The sequence below is a fragment of the Cornus florida genome, unplaced genomic scaffold (assembly GCF_030987335.1).
Source record: "Cornus florida cultivar Cherokee Brave unplaced genomic scaffold, ASM3098733v1 CherokeeBrave_3.0.0_Hap2_Chr11, whole genome shotgun sequence".
NCBI lineage: Eukaryota > Viridiplantae > Streptophyta > Magnoliopsida > Cornales > Cornaceae > Cornus > Cornus florida.
In genome coordinates, this window is record NW_026775581.1 from 125,365,474 (window position 1) to 125,386,810 (window position 21,337).

Consider the following 21,337-nt stretch of genomic DNA (forward strand, 5'->3'; position numbering starts at 1 on the left):
CTGGAGACCTTGCCGTCCCAAAGATCTTGCCGTCCCTCACCAAAACCTTTAAGCGATCCGAAGCCCTACCCCACCAAAACCCTAACTCCTCGTCACCAAATCCAATGATCATCGGCAACTGATACACCTCTCTCTCTCTCTCTATATATAGATATATATATATATATATATATATTACCATATCATTCATCTATATGGTACAGATTGATAAAATCATGCATACACAATAGTCATTATTGGTATTTCCTAATACATGATTATTGATTTAATCCTCTTATCTGCTACTGATTTTGATGTTAATGACTAGTATATCTAGATTTTAATTTTTCTTGCATTGAGAATTTGACTCACTGGCTCAGTTTCCTCAATGGTTTGATGTTCGGGCTGGGTTTAATAACTTTTTTTTTTTTTTGGATAAGTAAAATTGTATTAGAAATCATTCAAAAGAGGAACGCATCCCAAGAGCTGTACAAGAATCAAGAGCAAAAAAGAAAGCCTAAGGATCCAAAGACCCCAAAAAGTCCAAAAACTCCTCAACGGAAGAACAGTCTCTCCCCATGCCCCAACTAAAAAGAGAACAAATAATAGAATACTTAAGAGCCCCAATGGGTAACTCCTCCCCAACAAAGGATCTTCTATTGCATTTTTTCCATAGACACCACCAAACGCAGAGGGGAGTCGACCTCCAGAAGTTGCGAACTCGAGCCCCCACCCTCTGTCCCCTCCAAATATCGATAAGACCTCGTGAGGTCCGAGGCATAACCCACTGAACGCCAAAAAAACCAACATAAGACTCCAACAGTCATTTGCCCAATGCAAGAGAAGGTGATCCACAGACTTTCTATCGGTCATACACAGACAACACTGATTAACAATGACATGTCTCCTCTTCCTCAAATTGTCCAGAGTCAAGATCTTGCCGCAGCAGTCCAAGCAAAAAAAGCCACCCTAAGAGGAGCCTTCGAATACCAAACCGTTTTCCATGGATAAGAGGGGGCCTGAAAACTGGAAAGATAGAAGAAGAAAGACCGGACCTGAAAAGTCCCCTGCGAAGAAGGCACCCAAGTCAAAAGGTCCGCCCCAGTGCCCTCCACCTCCTGTCGATACAAGAGGTCCAAAAAAGAAATGACATCATCCAGCTCCCAATCCTAAAAAGCTCGCCGGAACCGAACATCCCAAGATAACCTACCGCTATCAAAGCGATAGCAGTAAGCAACTAAAGCATGGCAATCCACAGCAATCCTGAACAATCTTGGAAATCGTTGACACAAGGGACGTTCCTCGCACCAAGGAAACTCCCAAAACCGGACATTCCGACCTTCCCGGACTCTGAATCTAATATGCTTAGAAAACTCATCCCAACCCTTCCCAATAGACTGCCACACACCCACGTTGATAGCAAATCTAGCTTGTTTAGCAAACCAACCCCCTCTATCCTCCCCAAACCGGCAAGCAACGATCTTCCTCCAAAGTCTATGTCTTTCATTGCCAAACCTCCAAAGCCATTTGCCAAGAAAGGCCCTGTTGAATGGGACCAACCTCCGAATCCCAAGGCCTCCTGACTTGAGAGGCTTGCAGACCTGCTCCCACCGAACAAGATGATACTTAAACTCCTCCCCCCTACCACCCCAAAGGAAGTTGCATTGAATCATCTCAAGTCTCCTGACAACAGAAGAGGGAATTTGGAACAGAGAAAGGAAATAAGTTGGGAGGCTGGACAGGACACTCTTCAACAGCGTAACTTTTCCTCCCTTCGAAAGATATTGTTTTTTCCATCCAGCCAACCTTCTCTCGAAACGCTCAATAACTAGTCCCAACAACCCACCCTTCTTGAGGAGACCCCCAAGGGCAAACCCAGATAAGAAATAGGGAAGGAACTCGTCCTACATCCAAGAACAGCTGCCAGGGAATCCACCTCCTGAACCTCCCCCAAAGGGACAAGCACACTCTTGTTCACGTTGATTCTCAAACCAGAAACAGTCTGAAAACAAACCAGGACACATCTCAAGTATCTCAATTGGGACACCTCTGCCTCACAAAAAACCAATGTATTATCCGTGAACAACAAGTGAGAAATCTCCAATTAATGAACTGCCTCAGGACCAATCTTGAAGCCCAGAAAAAGCCCCAAGGTAACAACCCTCCTCATCAGCCTGCTAAGAGCCTCCATAATAATAATGAACAAGAAAGGGGAGAGGGGGTCCCCTTGCCTCAAACCAAGAGAACTACCAAAAACCCCGAAGGGGATCCATTAACTAGCACCGAGAATCTGACAGACGAAACGCAAGTAACAATCCATTTCCTCCATCTCCCACCGAAACCCATCCTCTCAAGCAAATAGAACAAGAAATTCCAGTAAACATGATCATAGGCTTTCTCGATGTCCAGCTTACACAAAACTCCGGGAACGCCGCTACGAAGCCTAAAGTCCACGCATTCACTGGCAATAAAAGCGGAATCCAGAATCTGTCTGCCCCCAATGAACGCATTTTAAGACTCTGAAATGACTCCGTCCAAAACCCCTCTCAATCTTGAGGCCAAGACTTTGGCGATGAGCTTATACAAACACCCAATCAAATTGATAGGTCGAAAGTCCTTAATATCAGAAGCTCCCCCCTTCTTAGGAATCAAAGCAATAAAAGAAGCATTCGGCGACTTTTCGAACTTCCCAGTGGAATGAAACTCATGAAAAGTGCTCATAATCTCCTGTCTGACCACCTCCCAGCTTTCCAGGAGGAAGCTCATAGTAAAACCATCCGGGCTTGGAGCTTTATCACCATTACAACTCTTCAAAGCCGTCAGGACCTCCTCCTCCATAAAAGATCTCTCCAACCCATCCCTATCCTCCACTAAAATAGAGTTAAAATGAAGGTCATCAAGTCTTGGCCTCCAGCGAAGAGGCTCAGTATATAACCTCTGATAAAAAGAAACAATCCCCATTCGCACCTCCTCATCAGAAGTCAACAGCGAACCATCCACCCGAATCTGACCAATATGATTGCCCCTCCTATGTGCATTGGCCGTTCGATGAAAGAACTTAGTATTACGGTCACCTTCTTTGAGCCACAAAGCCCGAGATTTCTGCTGCCACGAGATCTCCTCCATCACCGCAATCACAACATATTCAGCCTGACAAGCAGCTCTCCTAAACCGTTGAGACTCCTCAACGCCTCCCACCGCATCCAACCTATCAAACTCTACAAGATCAGCAAGAGCCCTATTTTTCCTCCACTCCAGATTCCCAAACACCTCCTTATTCCATATTTTAATTTTATCCTTCAGAAGACGAAGCTTTCCTGCAAGGATAAAACTCTAAGTACCCACCACCATGTCCTCCTCCCACCAAGTTCGCACCAAACCCTGAAAATCCGCTGCTCTAAGCCACATATTTTCAAATCTGAACGGAGTTAGACGAGGGCTCAAACCTCCACAATCCAAAACCAAAGGAATGTGATCTGACGTCACCCTAGCCAACGCAGCCTGAACTGCATCCGGAAACTGCTCATCCCACTCTCCGGAGATCAAGAATTTATCCAGGCGTGAAAAGGTAGGCATCTCCCGACCACAAGACCAAGTGAAAGCAGCTCCCTCCAAAGGGAGATCAATAAGCTGATGATCATTGATAAACTCCGAGAAAAGCCTCATAGCCGGAGTCCAAGACCCACCTGTAGACCTCTCTATCGGAGATCTAACCACATTAAAGTCACCTGCCACACGCCAAGGAAGAGACCACATCTCCTGAACCGCACTAAGCTCCTCCCACAACACAGGCCTCTCGCAGTCATCCACCGTCCCATAGACACCTGAAAAAGCGTAAGGGAATCCATCATCTTCCAATACAAAGGCACGAGACAGAGAGAACAGCCCCTACACACATCCACCTTATCCATCCATCTCCTATCCCACATCAAAAGAATACCTCCAGAAGTCCCAACTGAATCAAACGCCTCCCATTCAACAAACCTACTAGCCCAAAGGCTTTTGACAACTCTATCAGTCATAGAATCAATCTTCGTTTTTTGGAGACACACCAAGTGAACCCCCCATTTCCTCACAGCCATCTTCACCACCTTTCTCTTGCCCGAGTTATTGAGGCCCCGGACATTCCAGGATGGAAGTCGTAGCTTCATGGAAAAACATCAGCGCCCTCCACCCCCTTACCCCTCCCTCCCTTCTTAACACCCCCCTTCACTTTCTCCCCCACAAGAGCCCTATCAAAATTCACATCACAGCAGAGATTACGCAGCTCCCTCTCCCCTTTCCAAGAGGGTTGAGTCTTCTTCCTCCTCCTCCTAGAAAACTGAATCATCTCCCCTTCTTTCCCCTCCACCGTAGCCTGAAGAATAGCTAAAGCCTGCTCCCGATTACCTTTGCAAGAAACACCCAGCAAATCACTCGTGGGCCCAATGTTGTTCAAAACCCAGTCCTTGCCAAGATCATCACACTCCTTCCTAACAAGGTCACTGGCCATCCCCTCCGGATAAACAACTGCCAGAGGGTCAACCACCCCCAAATACGAGAAGCTGTCCTCCTCCCACAGGACCATATCCAAGGACCGACACTGATCCTCCCATTTCCCATCAGCCTACCCTTTCTCGCCCTCCTCAATCACATCCACACAGGTCTCCCATTCAGCACCACTATCCACCCCACTATCATGAACCTCAGAAAAGGATGCTGAATCACACGAAGGCACATGAGTCAGGTGCCTATGTTTCTGTAGTTCCTTCACCAACAAAGAGGCTGATTCCTCATTGAGAACGATACGGATATCCTTTCCCACACAAACAGTCATCAAGTCTGGCTCACAAACTAATTGAGATGGCACCAATTCATCCCCCTTAGGAAGACACAAACCAAGCTGAGGCTTGACCATCCCCCCATGTCAAACTCAGACAAAACCTTCTGATGAGAAGAAGAGGAAAAATCCGAACAAGAATCCTCCGGCCCTTCGCTAACATGATCCGAACCCCCATCCACATACAAACCAACCGTCCCATCCCTTTCTAACGGTCCAAAAAACCCACACCCCAAATCAGCCGAATCCACAGTCTCATTGCCCACCTCAACCACTGGTGAAAGCCTTCGTGACATACCTACAAAACCATTCCCCACCTCCTTCCTCCTCGACCCACAAGAAGGAGAAGAATCAGAAAAGGAGGAGTTACGAGAACAAGAAGAGGGGGACTTACCCGGTTCAGGAGTGTTGCGGGCGACCCATTTTTGCTTGTCCTTTCTGGTCCATCTTCTACCAGACTTATTAGACCAACTGGACACACCCTTCTTGAGGGAGTCACAGCTGTGAGTCTCGTCCTCACAAAGGGAGTTTGACTGGAGCAACCCAAAATTGTTAGTCTGTTACCAAAGAGCAGATTCTGACAACACGCACCATGCCTGAACGTCGTCGATCTCAGACCAGATCTCGTCATCGTATTCTAACTCACAGAGACCCAATTCTCCTTATCTGCCTGAGACCAGTGTCTCACATCATCCTTTGGTTGTTTCGGAGCAACTGACTTGTGAGAATTGCCTCTAGAAGCCGTTTCAGAAGGTGGCTTGGGCTGCAGCCCATTAATGGAAATAGAGAGACTTCTATTTGGGCCCAGGCAACTGCTCTAGAACAAGAAGGATTGGGCTTGGCAAGAGAAGACCGAGAAGTAGAGAGAGGCTTAAGAATGGGCCTGACCTGTCCAGCCCTGTTCATGGCCTGCGAATCTTCAAGTCTAGATCCAGAAGATAATGAACACCTAACCGAATTGGGCCCAAAATGCCCAGCCCTGTCATCAGCCTTCCGAGCAACCTTCCCAGGCCCACCTTGGTTAGGCCCTTTCCAAGTAAGCCCATCAGAAGATGAATTCAAATTCAAATTCCCATTCCCGACCGCCTCACGTGCCAAAGCATGTGTGCCCTTAGCTGGATTCCACTCACAACCGGGGGGGGGGGGGGAACCATCCTCCAACCACATGTCCCACTAACCAGGCGTTCCTTCCCACTCATCTCTGGCGCGTGGAAATGCACTCGTCCCTTTCCCTGCTTCCGGCGACTTTGCAGAGCCTTTCTATGAGTCACCAGTTCACGCCCACCACCGAAAACTGATTTGTGAGACGAACGAGCCCCCCGATCAGTCACCTCCAAAGGATTGAAAACCTCAGATCAACCATGAAACTTGGAGATCGGCTCAAGAGAAGGGGCTATTTCCTCTGTGAGAGAGATGCGAAAAGCTCGCTGACTATCTTCCACGATAATATGCTCCAGGATCACACCACCTTCATCCACAGTGATGACGATCCTCTCCGTATCACTCATCTCGAACGCCTTAACGTCCCGGATTCCACCACACAAGTCCCCCACAGCAACGAATAGTTTCTGACACCAAAGGTGGAGAGGAAGACCAAACACAATGATTCTCCGGCATTTAAACTTCTTTCTCAACCCAGAACACCCAAACTTGTAGTACCAGTAGTCAATAAACAACTGAGCATCACCCCATGTCTTCTTTCCGTAATCAAGAACCTTCATAGCCTCCATGACCGACGGGAAGCGAAACAGCAAAAGCCCATCAGGCAAAGTAGAAACCCTAACGCTAGCCGAAATCGACCAAACCCTCGTAACCCAATCTTCAATGTTCTCGAGAGACCCCACCTCCCTATCAAATCTCGCAACAAGACATGCTCTAAGCGTACGCTCGCGAGAAGACATGATGCGATTATCCACTGAGAAGACGAACTCACCGAAGGAAGAGAAGCAGTCCACTTTGCCCTTCAAATCCAGACGAGGAAGACTAGCAACCTCCAGAAAAGACGGCCTCTGACCGTCAAGAGCTCTCATGAAATCAACAAAAAACCACCCCGAACCACCGACACCAACAGAAAAAGAGAAACGCGAAGGAAAATAATAGAGGATTTCACCGAAGTTTATGACTCCGGTGACTGATCGGAGTAGTGGACTCCGGCCGCATCTCTGCTATGAGTAAGCTTTCTCCGTTGGTCAAGTCATTAATCATTTCATTAATAACTACTGGTGGAAGTTGGGTTTAATAACTACTGGTGGAAGTTATATTTAGTTAGGGGTTGAGCCTTTATTTCTTGGACTCTCTATTTTACCCAGACTGGATCATGTATTCTCATATTTTTGGGTTGTAAAGGGTACCTCAACATTGTCCCCTTCTTTCTCTTCGAACAATAATTTATTTATGAAAGCCAATAAAAAGAAAAGGGAATATTACTTCATGCCATGTAGAAGGAATCCTTACAATGCAGCTTAAAGTTCCTTTTCGGGATGTTGATACTGGTATCATCTATATAAAATGTTAATACTAATGAGGACTGTTACTTGCCACAGTCTTTAACTTGACCAAATTCTACCTTGTCCCAAATTTCTACATCACTTATTTTTAAAGAGCCCTTACTCCAGCTTTCATTAGGAGTGTTCCTCACTTCCTCCTTCAGTAAAATCCTCAAACGAGTAACTTCCAGTCAACAAACTACAAAGCCTCAAAAAGTCGGTTGTAATAATTTATTTAGATCTTAAAATCCATGTGATTTTCTATCTTTTACAAACAACTCGCTTCAAGTCTAAGCCTATAAAACCTTGAAACACAAATTTTAGTCGCTGTCATTTATCTAGCTTTTAAAGTCCATCTAAATATTTTATATCCGAGAGGCCACAATCAAAAAGTTTAGCCAATAACCTCAGAAAATTTATGAACTAACTATCAAATGTCTCTTCAAACATCTTCTCTCTTATATAGAACGTTGCATGTGAATCAAAATCTTTAAAACACCAAACCATGAACCTAAATCACGTATATCTCTTCCCCATTGTGCACCATACAAGGACTCTCTCGAATATAAGCATTACATCACTTAAAAATGTTTTTCAAAACAAAATTAAAATAATGCCTTAAAATATGAATCACATGTAATGTGTCAAAATGTTATCATCAAGCAAATAAGGAAGGGCGCATATACAGTTTGTATCACTATTAAAAAGTACGAGACGAACCTACAATATTTGTGCAAGGCCAACCTTCCTTGTCCAAGTCATACAGAAATCATTTATCATGCTCATCCAAGTTATAACAGAATCATCATTAACCATGGGAGGATCCAGTTTAAAAGCATTTTCCCATATTAAATAAAAAATTCAAGACAACTCTATTTGACTAGAAATGAGCTCAGAGTACCAGTCCCAACTTTAGTTCAACTACTAAACTTGTAAAAATCTACTTATCAAAAAAACACTAAACTTGTAAAAATCTGGTAAGCAGGGTATTCTGATTGGGTAACTGAAACATAGATAATGTTTGACAAAAAGTGTACTCATGTGTTTTCTCTTTTTGTCAATTAAGGAAATTAAGAATGAACAAGGAAAAGAAAGAAGTACAAAACAAAAGGAAGATAGTTTGTCAAGCGTAAGATTAGAAACAAGAATAAAAAAGTACACTCTTTCCCGAATAATCCACCCCAAAACTCTTAGTTCTCTGAGCCAAGACGTTTATCCATGCAATACTAGTAATGACCACATGAAATGATAAATTATAAGAAATACAGCTAACATAATTTAACGTCAGCATCTCAAACCTAAATGTTCACCAACTAGTATGCTATCATTATGTAAACGCCAACACCTACAAAAGAGCAGGACCAGATAAACGAATTCCAACACTTTGACAGGTGTGGTCGGGTAGTGGCCGAGGAAGCGGGGTTTAGGCGGAACTAACAGCACGGTTAGTAAAACATAACTTGCACGAAGACAAGAATAACATAAGAGAAATATTATTCCACTCCACATGCCTCATAGCACAAATTCAATGCATCAAAATTGTTGCTTCTTTAGTAGTAAAAGCAGAAAGAGTAGGATAATTAACTAACCAGCAGGCTCAAAAAAATTTGCTTGCATAGGAGGTCTATTGGGATTAAGTATCACTCGCGTTTTCCATACTTGAAGTGTTCCATCCTTCGACACAGTGACAAGTAACCTCAACATTGGGAGCCAAGCAACCGAAGTGATTGGTTGGGAACCCACTTGTGTACTGGAATTGCAAGGGAAACTGAACTATCAGAATAAAACAATAATAGCAACAATGATAATGGTCAACAATGAGAGAGATTTTAAAAAAGAAAATGAAGAGTACAAAATTATTCCAGAAAAAATGATTATGTGGTCCATCAAAGTGATCAAACTTTAATCATAAAGATGCATTAAATTTAAAGTTCACGTCACCATACAGCATCAAACCTAAAAATCCTTAAAATCCACAAGAAGTAAGCCAAGTATACTCCAAGCATAACTCATACTATCCAGTTCTATCTAGAATTGAAGTCATTTCTATTAAGGGTCCATCTAGGAAGCAAGGACACATCTACAAATGAGCCGTACACATGTCAGTCACCAAAACTTCATGGACTCATCATGGACGTGTCCATGAATTTAAAATAATTTTTAATTATTTTGGACACTTTGCCAGCACTTTTGGACACTTACCCGACACTTCTCATACAATCCTTAACACGAGTCTTATATAACACAAACACATCTAGAGTAGCCATGTTCGGCAATCTTGGAAATAATATGAACATATCTCAAAGTGTCCAACATTTTTTTTTTTAAAATAATTGACATTATACACGTGATAACAAGTCAAGAATACAATGATACTTTTTCATAGAGAACCAAACATAATTAAAATGAAAAAGAAGTGCAATAGTAGTCTATACGATTATAACAATCATTACAATATTCACGTAACTTCATCTCCTAAATTATGTCAAAGTAATTCTTAGTATAGAAATTAAAATTTAATTACAATTCTATGATAGTCTTACTAAATAGATGTATATAAATAAAATTTACATCTATATATAGCTGTGTCCATGCCATATCCATGTCCTACACTCCTACTTTTTCAGGATTCAACATGTTGACATATCCGTGGCATATCATGTCCATGTCTATGCTACTTAGAGGGCCATTGACTGGGACAAAGGCAAAAGCACAAAATATAAGAACAAGGCTCGGTATAAGGGCAGCAACTTGGTGTGAAAGAAATAATGCCAAAAGTTAACTTCAGTCTTCTCCTTCAAACACGTTGCATAGGTTGGACCAACACTGACTACTGGCTGAGGTTTACCTAGAGAAAGAATGAGTGTTTCCCTTGTGTTGTTTGGTTGAGTAGGAAGGAAGGGGTCTTGAGTAATTTGACTGTTATATTTGTAAATAGTAAAAATATTTGAGGGGCAAAAAAGTCCAAAGGGGAAAGAAGATGGCTGACATAAAGCTCTCAAGCGAACACTGTTAGTACACTCCATGCTAGAAAAAAAAAAAAAAAAAGGGTGCTTCTTTATTTAAAAAATGACTCAACAATACCTTTTCCATTTCCTTTTCAATGGCCATGGAATGTCATACTCTATTTATTTTATGGACATATTCTATATTCAATATGTCATCATTTTAATCTTATTGAATATTTGGCTCTTGGGAACTCAGGAATTTATTGTTAAGTACTTGCATTAGGTGTATCTAATTCTTGAGTCTGAGTATTTATAATGATATATATTTTAGATCTAAATGATTGTAACATTTCATTAGTACAATTCTACAATGGTATTTTTGTCTCTCTTACTTGTGCTTTATGTTGCGCCTTACACTTAGACACTAGGAAACCTTAGTGCCTTGGGGTGCCTTCAGCCTTCAATAACCATGCTCTTTCAACTACTTATTTCCAGCTCCCTTTGGTTCGTCTTTCATGGTAAAGACAATGTGGGATTCTGAAGTTGAGAGTTCAAGAGGAGGCAAGCAATGTGAAAGACCATTATTTATTGGATGTAGGAAGATTTACCTTATTAAAAGTTTTGGCCTGTCTAGTTAATTTTCTGAAAACAGTTTTCAAGAACTCAAAAAACAAAAAACTATTTCCAGCGAACTATAAAAGACTTTTCTCTAAAAACCATCATTTTTTAACTAAGCTTTTAGAAACTATCAACCAAACAAAGTTTTGTACTATTTTTTTTATTTCAGTTCTCTGAAAACAGAAAAATAGTATCAGAAAGCAAGTTACATGGACTCTTCAAAAGTACGTGAAGTACCAGCATTGGACACGCATTATACGGACATCAACATGGGATGTGTCTGACACTTTTTGATTGGACATGCACTTATCATATAATTCAATTTTATTAGATTATTGTTTCAAAACAAGTGAAACGCTTATATTGGACACTATGCTATATAAAGTCATTATTTGGCCTAAAAACATTAAATTATACTCCCTCCGCCCGACAAAAGTGCCCCTTTTTGGGAACCTAACTTTTTAAGAGTATAGTTTTTAATATTTTTTATTATAGTGGTAGGGAATGAATTTTCAAATATACCCTTATATAGTGGGTCCACATGCGGCCTTATTTCAAACTTTAATTGCTTTTATAACTTCAAGGAAAGGAGGGTAAATTAGGAATATTAAAAAAATAGCACACTGGATTTTGAATTGGGACAATTATTTTGGGATAGTCAAAAATGGAAAGGTGGACACTTTTTGTGGGAGAGAGGGAGTATGAATATTTAGCATTGTCCCTTTGTCCTTTTGTTTCAGATGAGCTAGTGGAGCAAAACCTTTATAATAATTCTGCCAAAAAAATTCCAACTTTATCCTTCCTGACAACACACACAAAATATAAACTAAAAAAAGAACATTAATACTGCAATAAAATAGCATGTTACTTGGAAATAATGATGGGACATAACCATATATAACTTACATTCCAATCATACTAGGTATCTGAGTCGACACATCCCATGCCAAAAGTGTTCCCCGTCTATCACCAACAAAAACCCATTCCAATGTTGGATGAAATGCAAATGCACCGGCACCAATGAGCTTAATGGTGTTATCAACTAAAACAAGTATCAAAGGGTAAGGAAGTTAAGTAAAAATGAAATATGCTGTTTAGGAAGGGGTAAAAACTTTCAAATTCTGCTTCAGGAAAAATAAATAAATAAAAAACTATCAAATTCTTAATAAAATTGCCTCTTTCAATTCTTATCAAAAAAAAAAATCTCAACAAAAAAGAAACAATATCACTCCAATCTCACGTTGTAGTGTGTAATGAACTGCATAAGTATGAATGTTGTAGGCTCGAATCAAACCATCTGCATAAGCTACATACTGAAACCAAAAAGGGAAAAGAAAAGAAAAAGTTGTTAACAGTGCTCCAAAACATAGAAGTATAAAGTTTGTTTGTAATAGCTACCATTCTTTTTATTATCAGAAGAACTAGGACAATATGTAATAAAAGAAAGCATGTTACCAACACAGGAAGACGAGGATGGCAAGCAAGATTGACAATTGGTTTCTTCAGGTCTGTCTTTATTTTTGTAGGTGCCCTCCCACCTTCAACAGTTCCGACAACTTCAAACAAGCAAATTAATCATGCATTTAGAAACAATTCGATACACATGACAATATCTAAATAATAGTGCTAAGTTGCTAACCTATGATATTATCATTATAACTTGAAAAGTATAAAAACACCAACTGCAACACCATGAGGGACACATTTAGATATATTTTCTAACAGCATCTCTATTCAGGAAAGAATATATATATATATATATATGAGAAAGAATTTTGGAGTATGGTTTGAAAAACTCTAGCACAAAATATGCTAAACAAAAAATGAAATAAAAAAAGAGGTGATAAAAGGAACAAAAAGATAAAAAGAAGGGAAAAGAACTTCAAAATAATTCAAAGAAGGTTAAGTCAATCTCAAGGCCAGCATGTTGATTAAGGGGCATATCACACCACCAATGCCAGAGTGCCACTGCATGGTAGAGAACAGTGGCAGCAACATTTTGAAGTGTATAGAAGGTGTGGCAAGGAGGGGTCTAAGACTCGAGGTTTAATTTGGCACGTGCTAGATGAAGTGGGGACCACTTGGAGTCTTGCATAATTGGGGGGATTTGGTCAAATTGCATAATTATAGTAGCTTGCATCAATTACGATCAAATTGCATCAGTCAGTAGTAATTACTTTTTTTATGCTAGTCAAATATTGATTATTTCAATTATGGGGTAATCCTAGAGTCAAATATTGATTACCTCAGTTACGGGGTGAATGCTTTTATTATGCTATAGAGTCAACATTTGATTACCTCAATTATGGGGTAATCTAGGGTCATAAGTTTTTTTTTTTCAAAAATTAATCTCATGGTCATAAGTTGCTATAAGAAGGTATGATGTAAACTTGGTGAGGCAGTGAATGAATGAATACAAAAATATCTTTGAGATTTCATTGTGGGTGATTCACAAATTCTGAGGGTGTGACTTGTGAGGCCTTCTCTAGGTGTGATACCTAGGCCCTGTTGGAGTGATTCCAATAGGTAGCTCTATTCTATTTCTTTTCCCTTTGTTTTTCTACATTTTTACTATCAAACCTCCAAATTTCAGCCCTAGTTCTCTGAACTTTCGCTGCTCTCTTGTCCTACATCACCGCAGCACCACTGGCATGCCACCTCCACTACCACCATGACAGCAGCAGCTCCCTCACCACCACAGTTTTCACATCACCATGACGACCGCAGCACAGCCACCAGAACCTTAATGAAACTCTTGCAATAGCAACCACCACTGTGGCAGCAGATGGACCAAGCCCAGTCAAGTTTCTGAGGTATTGGGATTAGCTTGGTCATTGTCAGATCACAGATGATGTTCAAGCCCGCTCAAGCTGGGCCCAACCATAGCCAATCCTATTGAGAGTTCGAGACTCATAAAAATTGAGCTTAACTGGGATCTTAACATTAATCAAAATCCATAAATTTCTTTCCACGTATATGAAAAAGAAGTAAATGAGGAAGAAACAGACATAGTGGCATTCACAGCCAGAGAATAAATCATTGTCCTCGCCTGATTGAAGATATAGGAGAACAGGCAAATGTGGGAAACAGCATTATATAAAAGAAAGAAGGCGCATAAATCAAGAGAAACCTTGCAGATTGTAACCATATGTTTGCCTTAAAGCAACTAATAAGATATTGAAGGAGAAATGAGGACAGGCTAGACATGAGATTAAAAAAAAAAGGTAAACTAGGGTGTGAGGAACAGCAAGAATCAGGGGGAAGGCTTCGTTCTATGAGTTTTCTTGATGAAGACATTTTTCTTTAATATCAAAACCTTCCCTGATTCAACCACTCCACTATATACATTAACTATATTCACAAGCCTCATAGTGCCAAGCAAGGTCATGCTCAAGATCAGCTCGTGAAGAAAAAAGCCTAAACATAAGTGTCAAGCACAGGTTGTTTCCTTGATGAAGGAGCCTGAATAAATTCATTACCAAGCCTGAACTGTTAGTGAGTAACCCAATTCATTTGCAGCCCTAGCCACACCACCTCCATCACACCATTAAACCACCTCTACCATCATCACTACCACCACTGTTGTTGTCTCTACACAACCACCAACTCTACTACAAAAGTAACAGTCCTTCATCTATGTCCACCTCCAATTCCTTCGCACAACTGTTAACACCACCGTGACACCACCAAAGATTTAACTCAAGTGGTATCTCCACCTCTTCCTATTTGGAAGATTTGCGTGCTTGAGGGTCCAAGTCCTAATTGAGGCAATAGAAGGTGTGTGTGTGTGCGCTTACCTACCCAACCCCACAGCCATGATCCGCACTGCTGCCACCAGCTCTGCTCTAAACACCAACTCCACTCCACCAAAAACATTTTGGGTATTTTGTGAATTTTAAAGCAGAATTTGAAAAGAAAATTAAAAATATCACACTAGCCCAAAGGCTACATGGCACATTAAGGTTGCTGGCTCTTGCGCATTTGTCCCTTTGGGTTTGAGGGCTTCACAGCATTTCAAGATTGTGCACCAACATCACTTCAGTAATTAGAAATGTTTTAACATTTAAAAAAAAAACAAAGATTCGAATGAACTTATGCATTCTTTTATCTGGTCCAAGACTTTTTAAATTCAAACCCACGATAACAACCACAAGTCTTTCCTGCTTTCTGAAACTTTAAACAAGTTCATTCTTATTGCAGTTAAAAAAAAAAAAAAAAAAAAAAGGTCGTGTTGGGGAAACCAAATGGACCCTTATAAAAACAAACCTGTCACACTCATCCTGCGGTGGAAACCAAAAAAGACAACTGGTTGAAGAGGGGTCAAGGCGAGATGAACTTCTGTGTCAGAAGAAATTTGCTCTGTCCTCCTTTCAGGTGAATGCAACACACATGTCTGCTCACTGTCAAAATCACAGGACCGAATTGTACAATCCTACAAATTAGGAAAAAAATTTACACAAACAAGAAAGAATATCAACCACATGAGAAGAAGAAAACATAATGCCCACATGAAGCATAATTCCAATTCACACAATTAGTGAAGCAACAATGAAATTTCATGAATGGGATCGTAAACCAGCAAATCTAACACAAATGATAATCCACTTGAAACAGCAATGAACTTCACATGAAAAAGAGTAAAATACAAGATCACATCTTTTGACCAAAATCTTGAAGTTTTACTATTTGATTTTTTTTTTTTTTTTTTTTTTTTTTTGGGGGGGGGGGGGTGGGCGCTTTCAGAACATTGCATCTTATAATTGAATGGCCTTTATCGATTATCATTGCATCTATAAAAGCCCAATGCAAGGAATTCAGATCTGACACCACTTGAGCAGCATGATTTATCAAATCTGAAGCAGCACACAGACTGAATACCAATACTCAACTCAACAAATCCTTTTTCCCATTACATGAGTCGGCTACGTTAATCATATTTTTTCGCTCTACTCTAAGGCCATAACCTCAGTCAAACCATATGTTACCATATTTTTCCTTCCTAACTTCACCTATGTTAATTTTAGTTTTCCCCTTCCCCTAGCATTACCCTTAAGGTGGATCATGTCATTCTCGTAACTGGTGCACTTAGTGGTCTTCTTTGCACATGTCCAAACCTTCTTAATCAATTTTCTCTCATTTTTTTTTTCCAATGGGTGCTACTTCAACCATCTAACAAATGTATTCATTTATAATTACATCATTACTTGTCTTGCCGCGCTTCCATCTAGGTATAACATCAAAACGTGTGAATAGTAAAATTAAAGACATGTCATCAACACATTGTTCGAGACATTAGATTTACAAAGTCGGGTCATGGTTGGGAAGTTGAAATGGTGGACTTCTAGATAAAGATGAGATGGGGATCCTCAAAGAGTGAGAGGTTTAAGGTTATGTCCAATTACAAGATACCATGTGGAACCTCTGAAGTCTCCTTTCCCAGGAAAACTATAAACAGCAAAGGTATCATCCAAGATGGGTTTTTGTGTGGTCAGCTGCTTACAGATGATTCCCATAATCAAAAGGAGAAGAAAATACTTCTCATTTCATGTTGTATGTGTAAGCAAGTATGGAAGTCAATGGATCATATTATAATTCATTGTATTTCCCAATTTATGTTATGATGCCACTGCACAGGCCAGTGTAAACAAATTTTTTGGTGCCCTTATTAGTGGGATGATAGGAAGGTTATTCTTTATATTGGGACTTACTTTGTAATGAATTGAGGATCTTTTGACCTTAGTCACACGATTCATGTGAGGGGGTCGCCGCATTGGGTGCAGATGCAACCAAAATAAGCTCACTGTTGCTTCTTTTTTGCTAGATGAAAATAAGCTAGGGAACAACATAATAAAAAAAACATGTTCAGCAGCCATCTCTTTAACTCCAAGTAAATCTTAATTTGAAATAATAAAAGAAATTTTTTTTTTTTTTTTTTTTTTTTTTTTTTCAAAAATTCTCACTCGTGTTGCATGAGCAATGAAAATTTCATATAATTTCTAGGTCCATTTTAGACAGTGCTATTATCAAAGGTGCGCCTCAACAACGCAATATTACCTCTTATCTTTTCTTAGTTGCAAAAATCTAATGTTAGCCAAATGGTTGGAACGCATTCTCTTTCTCAATATTTAAGCATGCTTTTGAATCTTCTAAAAGTAGATTGCTATTCTACATTTTCTAAAATTAGATGCGATTGAATTGTTACACTAAATTGATAATCCTATAAATCAACTTAAATTGACAAAGCACTATAGCAACTCTTTTGGAGTCGATTAGACACTCTTTTTTACTTCTTTTTTTAAAAATAAGAAATAAAAAACCAATGTTACTCAAAGAAGAAAGAGAACAAGATAGCAACAAGAAAGACCCACCAAAGAATAAATAAAGCTACTGGAGTGAATGAAGCACAAAAGAAAAGAAGCAATTCAGAACACCACAGCCTCCACTGGAGCACACAAAGCATAATAAGTACTAAAAAAAACTCCAAATACCTACCTACCCTCCTGACAAGAAATCAACCTCCTCATTGCCTAATATGTAAATCCATCTAAATCTTTTTTAAAGCTTCTTATGCTATATTTGTGAAGCATATCTAAGCATATCAGTTCTTCAGTTATTACAGGTACAGACACTTGTACTGGTGCAAGACCAACAATATCCAAAACTTCATCCCCGTCTAATCCACAACTAGGTTTTCTAGAAGATCACCCACCAACTCAAGTTACATTTCTCTGGTATGAAAAAATAAAATAAAATAATAAAACACATTATATTATCAAAAAATTGTTCAAGAAAGTTTAACTAAGCCTACGATAAAACCTTAATAAAAAATAATAATAAAAGAAAATAGATAAAAATAAAGAAAACTCAACTCAACAAAGACAAATTCTAAATACTTGGCATACGCTATATGAAACATGTTTTGTTATTTTGGCTCAGTGCATATATGACGTGAAAGACATGGTTAATTCAATAATTTCTCCTCTAACACTAGGCTTGAACCCGTCTCATCTTCTAAAAGATTGAGTCCAAGTCATTTTTATACCCAAGGTCAAGCCCCGGCTTGAACCCATTTCATCTTCTAAAAGAAGAGTCATCAAATTTATCCAACAATATAAAGGGTTCAGGTGCATGCTATTATTACTAGGACTTGTCGACTCCACAATTCGCTCGTCGGTTCGATGGCGTCTGTTTTTCGTCACAGCACCAATGCATCTTCCATTATCTACACCCAATGTTGTCGTCAACTCAGTACACCCCCAAAGCTTACAACCCCAAAGCTCTACATCCAGGGTAAGAGTCTACATTTCTCAGTATATAGGTTCATATTTAAATATTTATGGATTAAGGTTTCTGTTTTGTTACCACAATTCGCTCGTCGACAACATTGGGTGTAAATAACGGAAGATGCATTGGTGCCGCGACGAAAAGCAGACGCCATCGAATCGACGAGCGAATTGTGGAGTCGACGAGCCCTGATAATAATAGCGTGCACCTGAACCCTTTATATCATTGGATGAATTTTTTTTTTTTTTTTTTATATATATATATAAATAAAATGTCCTAGAAAGCGTTCAAAAGAGGAACGCGTCCTAAGAGCTTTACAAGAACCAAACAAGGGGAGGGGGAAGGCCTATGGACCCAAGGGGAGGGGGAAGGCCTATAGACCCAAAGAACCCAAAAAGTCCATGATTTTATCTAAGGATGAACAATCTCTCCCCCAACCCCAAAAAAAAAGAGAACAAATAATAGAAAACTTCAACGCCCCAATGGAAGATTCTTCCCCATCAAAAGATCTTCTATTCCGCTCTTTTCACAGGCTCCACCAGACACAAAGGGGGGTAACCCTCCAGAAATCTTAAGCATGCGCCCCCCACCCTTTGGCCCCTCCAAATGTCAATCAAATCCCTTAATGTTCGAGGCATGACCCACTAAACACCAAAAAGACTCCAACAGTCATGAGCCACAGGACAGTGCAAAAAAAGGTGGTCCACGAACTCTCCATCCTTCTTACACAAACAACGCCGATTGACAATGATGTGTCTTCTCTTCCTCAAGTTGTCCAAAGTTAAAATTCTACCCCAACCTGCAGTCCAGACGAAAAAGGCCACCCTAAGGGGCACCTTCGAATGCCAAACCGTCTTCCACAGGAAAGAGGTACCATGAAACGCAAAGAGACAGAGAAAAAAGGACCGGACTTGAAAAGACCCCTGCATAGAAGGCACCCAAGTCAAGGAATCCGAACCAGTGCCATCCACCTCCTGTCTATACAAGAGAGCCAGCAATCAGGTGACATCATCCAATTCCCAATCCTAAAAGGATCGCCAAAACCGCACATCCCAGGACAACTACCGCTATCAAGATGATAGCAGTCAGCAACCAAAGTGTGTCTGTCAAGAGCAATCCTGAATAATCTTGGGAAAAAACAAGACAAAGGGGCGATCCTCGCAGCAAGTATCCTCCCAAAACCGGACGTTCCTTCCTTCCCGAACTCTGAATCTGATATGCTTAAAGAATTCATCCCACCCCTTCCCAATAAATTTCCACACTCCCACACCGCCAGTAGACCTGACCGGCCTAGCTGACCAACCCCCTCTCCCCTCCCCAATAGTACATGAAATGACTTTCCTCAATATTATGTCTTTCACTACCGAATCTCTATAGCCACTTGCCTAGGAGAGCTCTGTTGAAAGGGGTCAATCTCCTGATCCCTAGACCTCCCAACTAAAAGGGCCTGCAAACCTGCTCCCACCGAACAAGATGATACTTAAACACCTCCCCCCGACCTCCCCAAAGGAAATTCCGTTGGAGCATCTCAAGTCTTCCAACAATAGAGGAGGGAATCTGGAAAAGCGCAAGGAAATAGGTTGGGAGGCTAGACAAAGTACTCTTCACTAGAGTAACTTTTCTTCCCTTCGAAAGATATTGCTTTTTCTATCCAGCCAATCTTCTCTCGAACCGCTCAATCACCGGATCCCAACTTCCCACCCCTCTAGCCGAGTCACCCAAAGGCAAGCCCAACTATGAAATAGGGAGAGAGCTCGTCCCACAGCCTAAAACAGCTGCAAGAGAGTCCACCTCCTGAACCTCCCCCACTGGGACAAGCACGCTCTTACCCACGTTGACCTTCAAACCGGAAACAGCCTAAAAACAGACCAAGACACATCTCAAATATCTCAACTGGGACTAGGGGTGGCAAATTACGACACGACACGAACACGACACAAGTTTAAAAGGTTTGGGTTTGGCATAAACGGGTTTGGGTCTGGCATAAACGGGTTTGGGTCATAAAATGGTCGACACGATTAACCCGTTTACTTAACCGTGTCGGGTTAGAATTGAGGGGTTCAACCCGTATAACCCGCTTACGACTCACTTAACTCAACATATTATAATCATAAATATGACCTATGTAATATGTTACCTGTTTAAACTCAATTAGTATGGATAGTTAAGTCATTTCAACATAAACCTTGTCGATGCCTTATGATTTTTCTTTATATTTCGAATATTTTGGTTAATTATGACAAATTTTTTCTACTATTTAGTATTTGATTAAATATTTACCTGTTTAATAAACGGGTTGGATTAGTGTTGAGAATTCTTGACACGATTATTAAATAAGTTGGGTTTGGGTTTACCTATTTAGTATAATACCCTTACATTGACACGACATGAATACGACCCACGAACACGAATTGCCACCCCTAACTGGGACGCCTCTGCCTCACAAAAAACCAGAGTATCATCCGCAAAAAGCAAGTGAGAGATCTCCATCTACTGAGCTGCATCAGAACCAATCTTGAAACCCTTGATGAAACCCAAATCCACCGCCCTTCTCATCAACCTGCTAAAAACCTCCCTAATAATAATGAACAGGAAAGGGGAGAGAGGGTCCCCTTGTCTCAGACCACGGGAACTACCAAAAAAACCCTGAAGAGACCCGTTCACCAACATCGAAAATCTGACAGAGGAAACGTATGTTTCAATCCATTTCCTCCATTTCTCTCCAAAGCCCATCCTCCCTAACAGATAGAAAAGGAAATTCCAGCAAACATGATCATAGGCTTTCTCAATATCCAATTTACACAGAACTCCAGGAACACCACTACTAAGCCTAAAGTCCACACATTCACTGGCAATGAGAGAAGAATCCAGGATCTATCTACCCCTAATGAACGCATTTTGAGACTCAGAAATATCACCGTCCAGAACCTTCCTCAATCTGAACACAAGGACTTTAGCGATGAGCTTATACATGCACCCAATCAGACTTATCAGTCTAAAGTCCTTAATATCGGAAGCGCCACCCTTCTTGGGAATCAGAGCAATAAAGGATGCATTTAGCGACTTTTCAAACCTCCCATTAGAATGAAACTCATGAAAAGTGCCCATACCCTCCTGTCTAACCACCTCCCAGCTCTCCACCAGAAATCTCATAGTAAAACCATCCGGACCAGGAGCCTTGTCACCATTACAACTCTTCAAGG

At 40.6% G+C, this 21,337-nt stretch overlaps 1 protein-coding gene across 1 annotated transcript in view; it reads right to left on the reverse strand.

Annotated features, from left to right (window-relative positions):
- Positions 1 to 21,337, reverse strand: part of LOC132282506 (uncharacterized) — a 45,841-nt gene that overhangs the window by 22,791 nt on the left and 1,713 nt on the right. The window contains exons 4-8 of the mRNA XM_059784217.1: positions 15,117 to 15,282; positions 12,306 to 12,406; positions 12,091 to 12,163; positions 11,757 to 11,892; positions 8,874 to 9,034 (exon numbers count right to left, since the gene is read on the reverse strand). Coding sequence (XP_059640200.1) covers positions 8,874 to 9,034; positions 11,757 to 11,892; positions 12,091 to 12,163; positions 12,306 to 12,406; positions 15,117 to 15,282 — 637 coding nt within the window. The remainder of the gene's footprint in view (positions 1 to 8,873; positions 9,035 to 11,756; positions 11,893 to 12,090; positions 12,164 to 12,305; positions 12,407 to 15,116; positions 15,283 to 21,337) is intronic.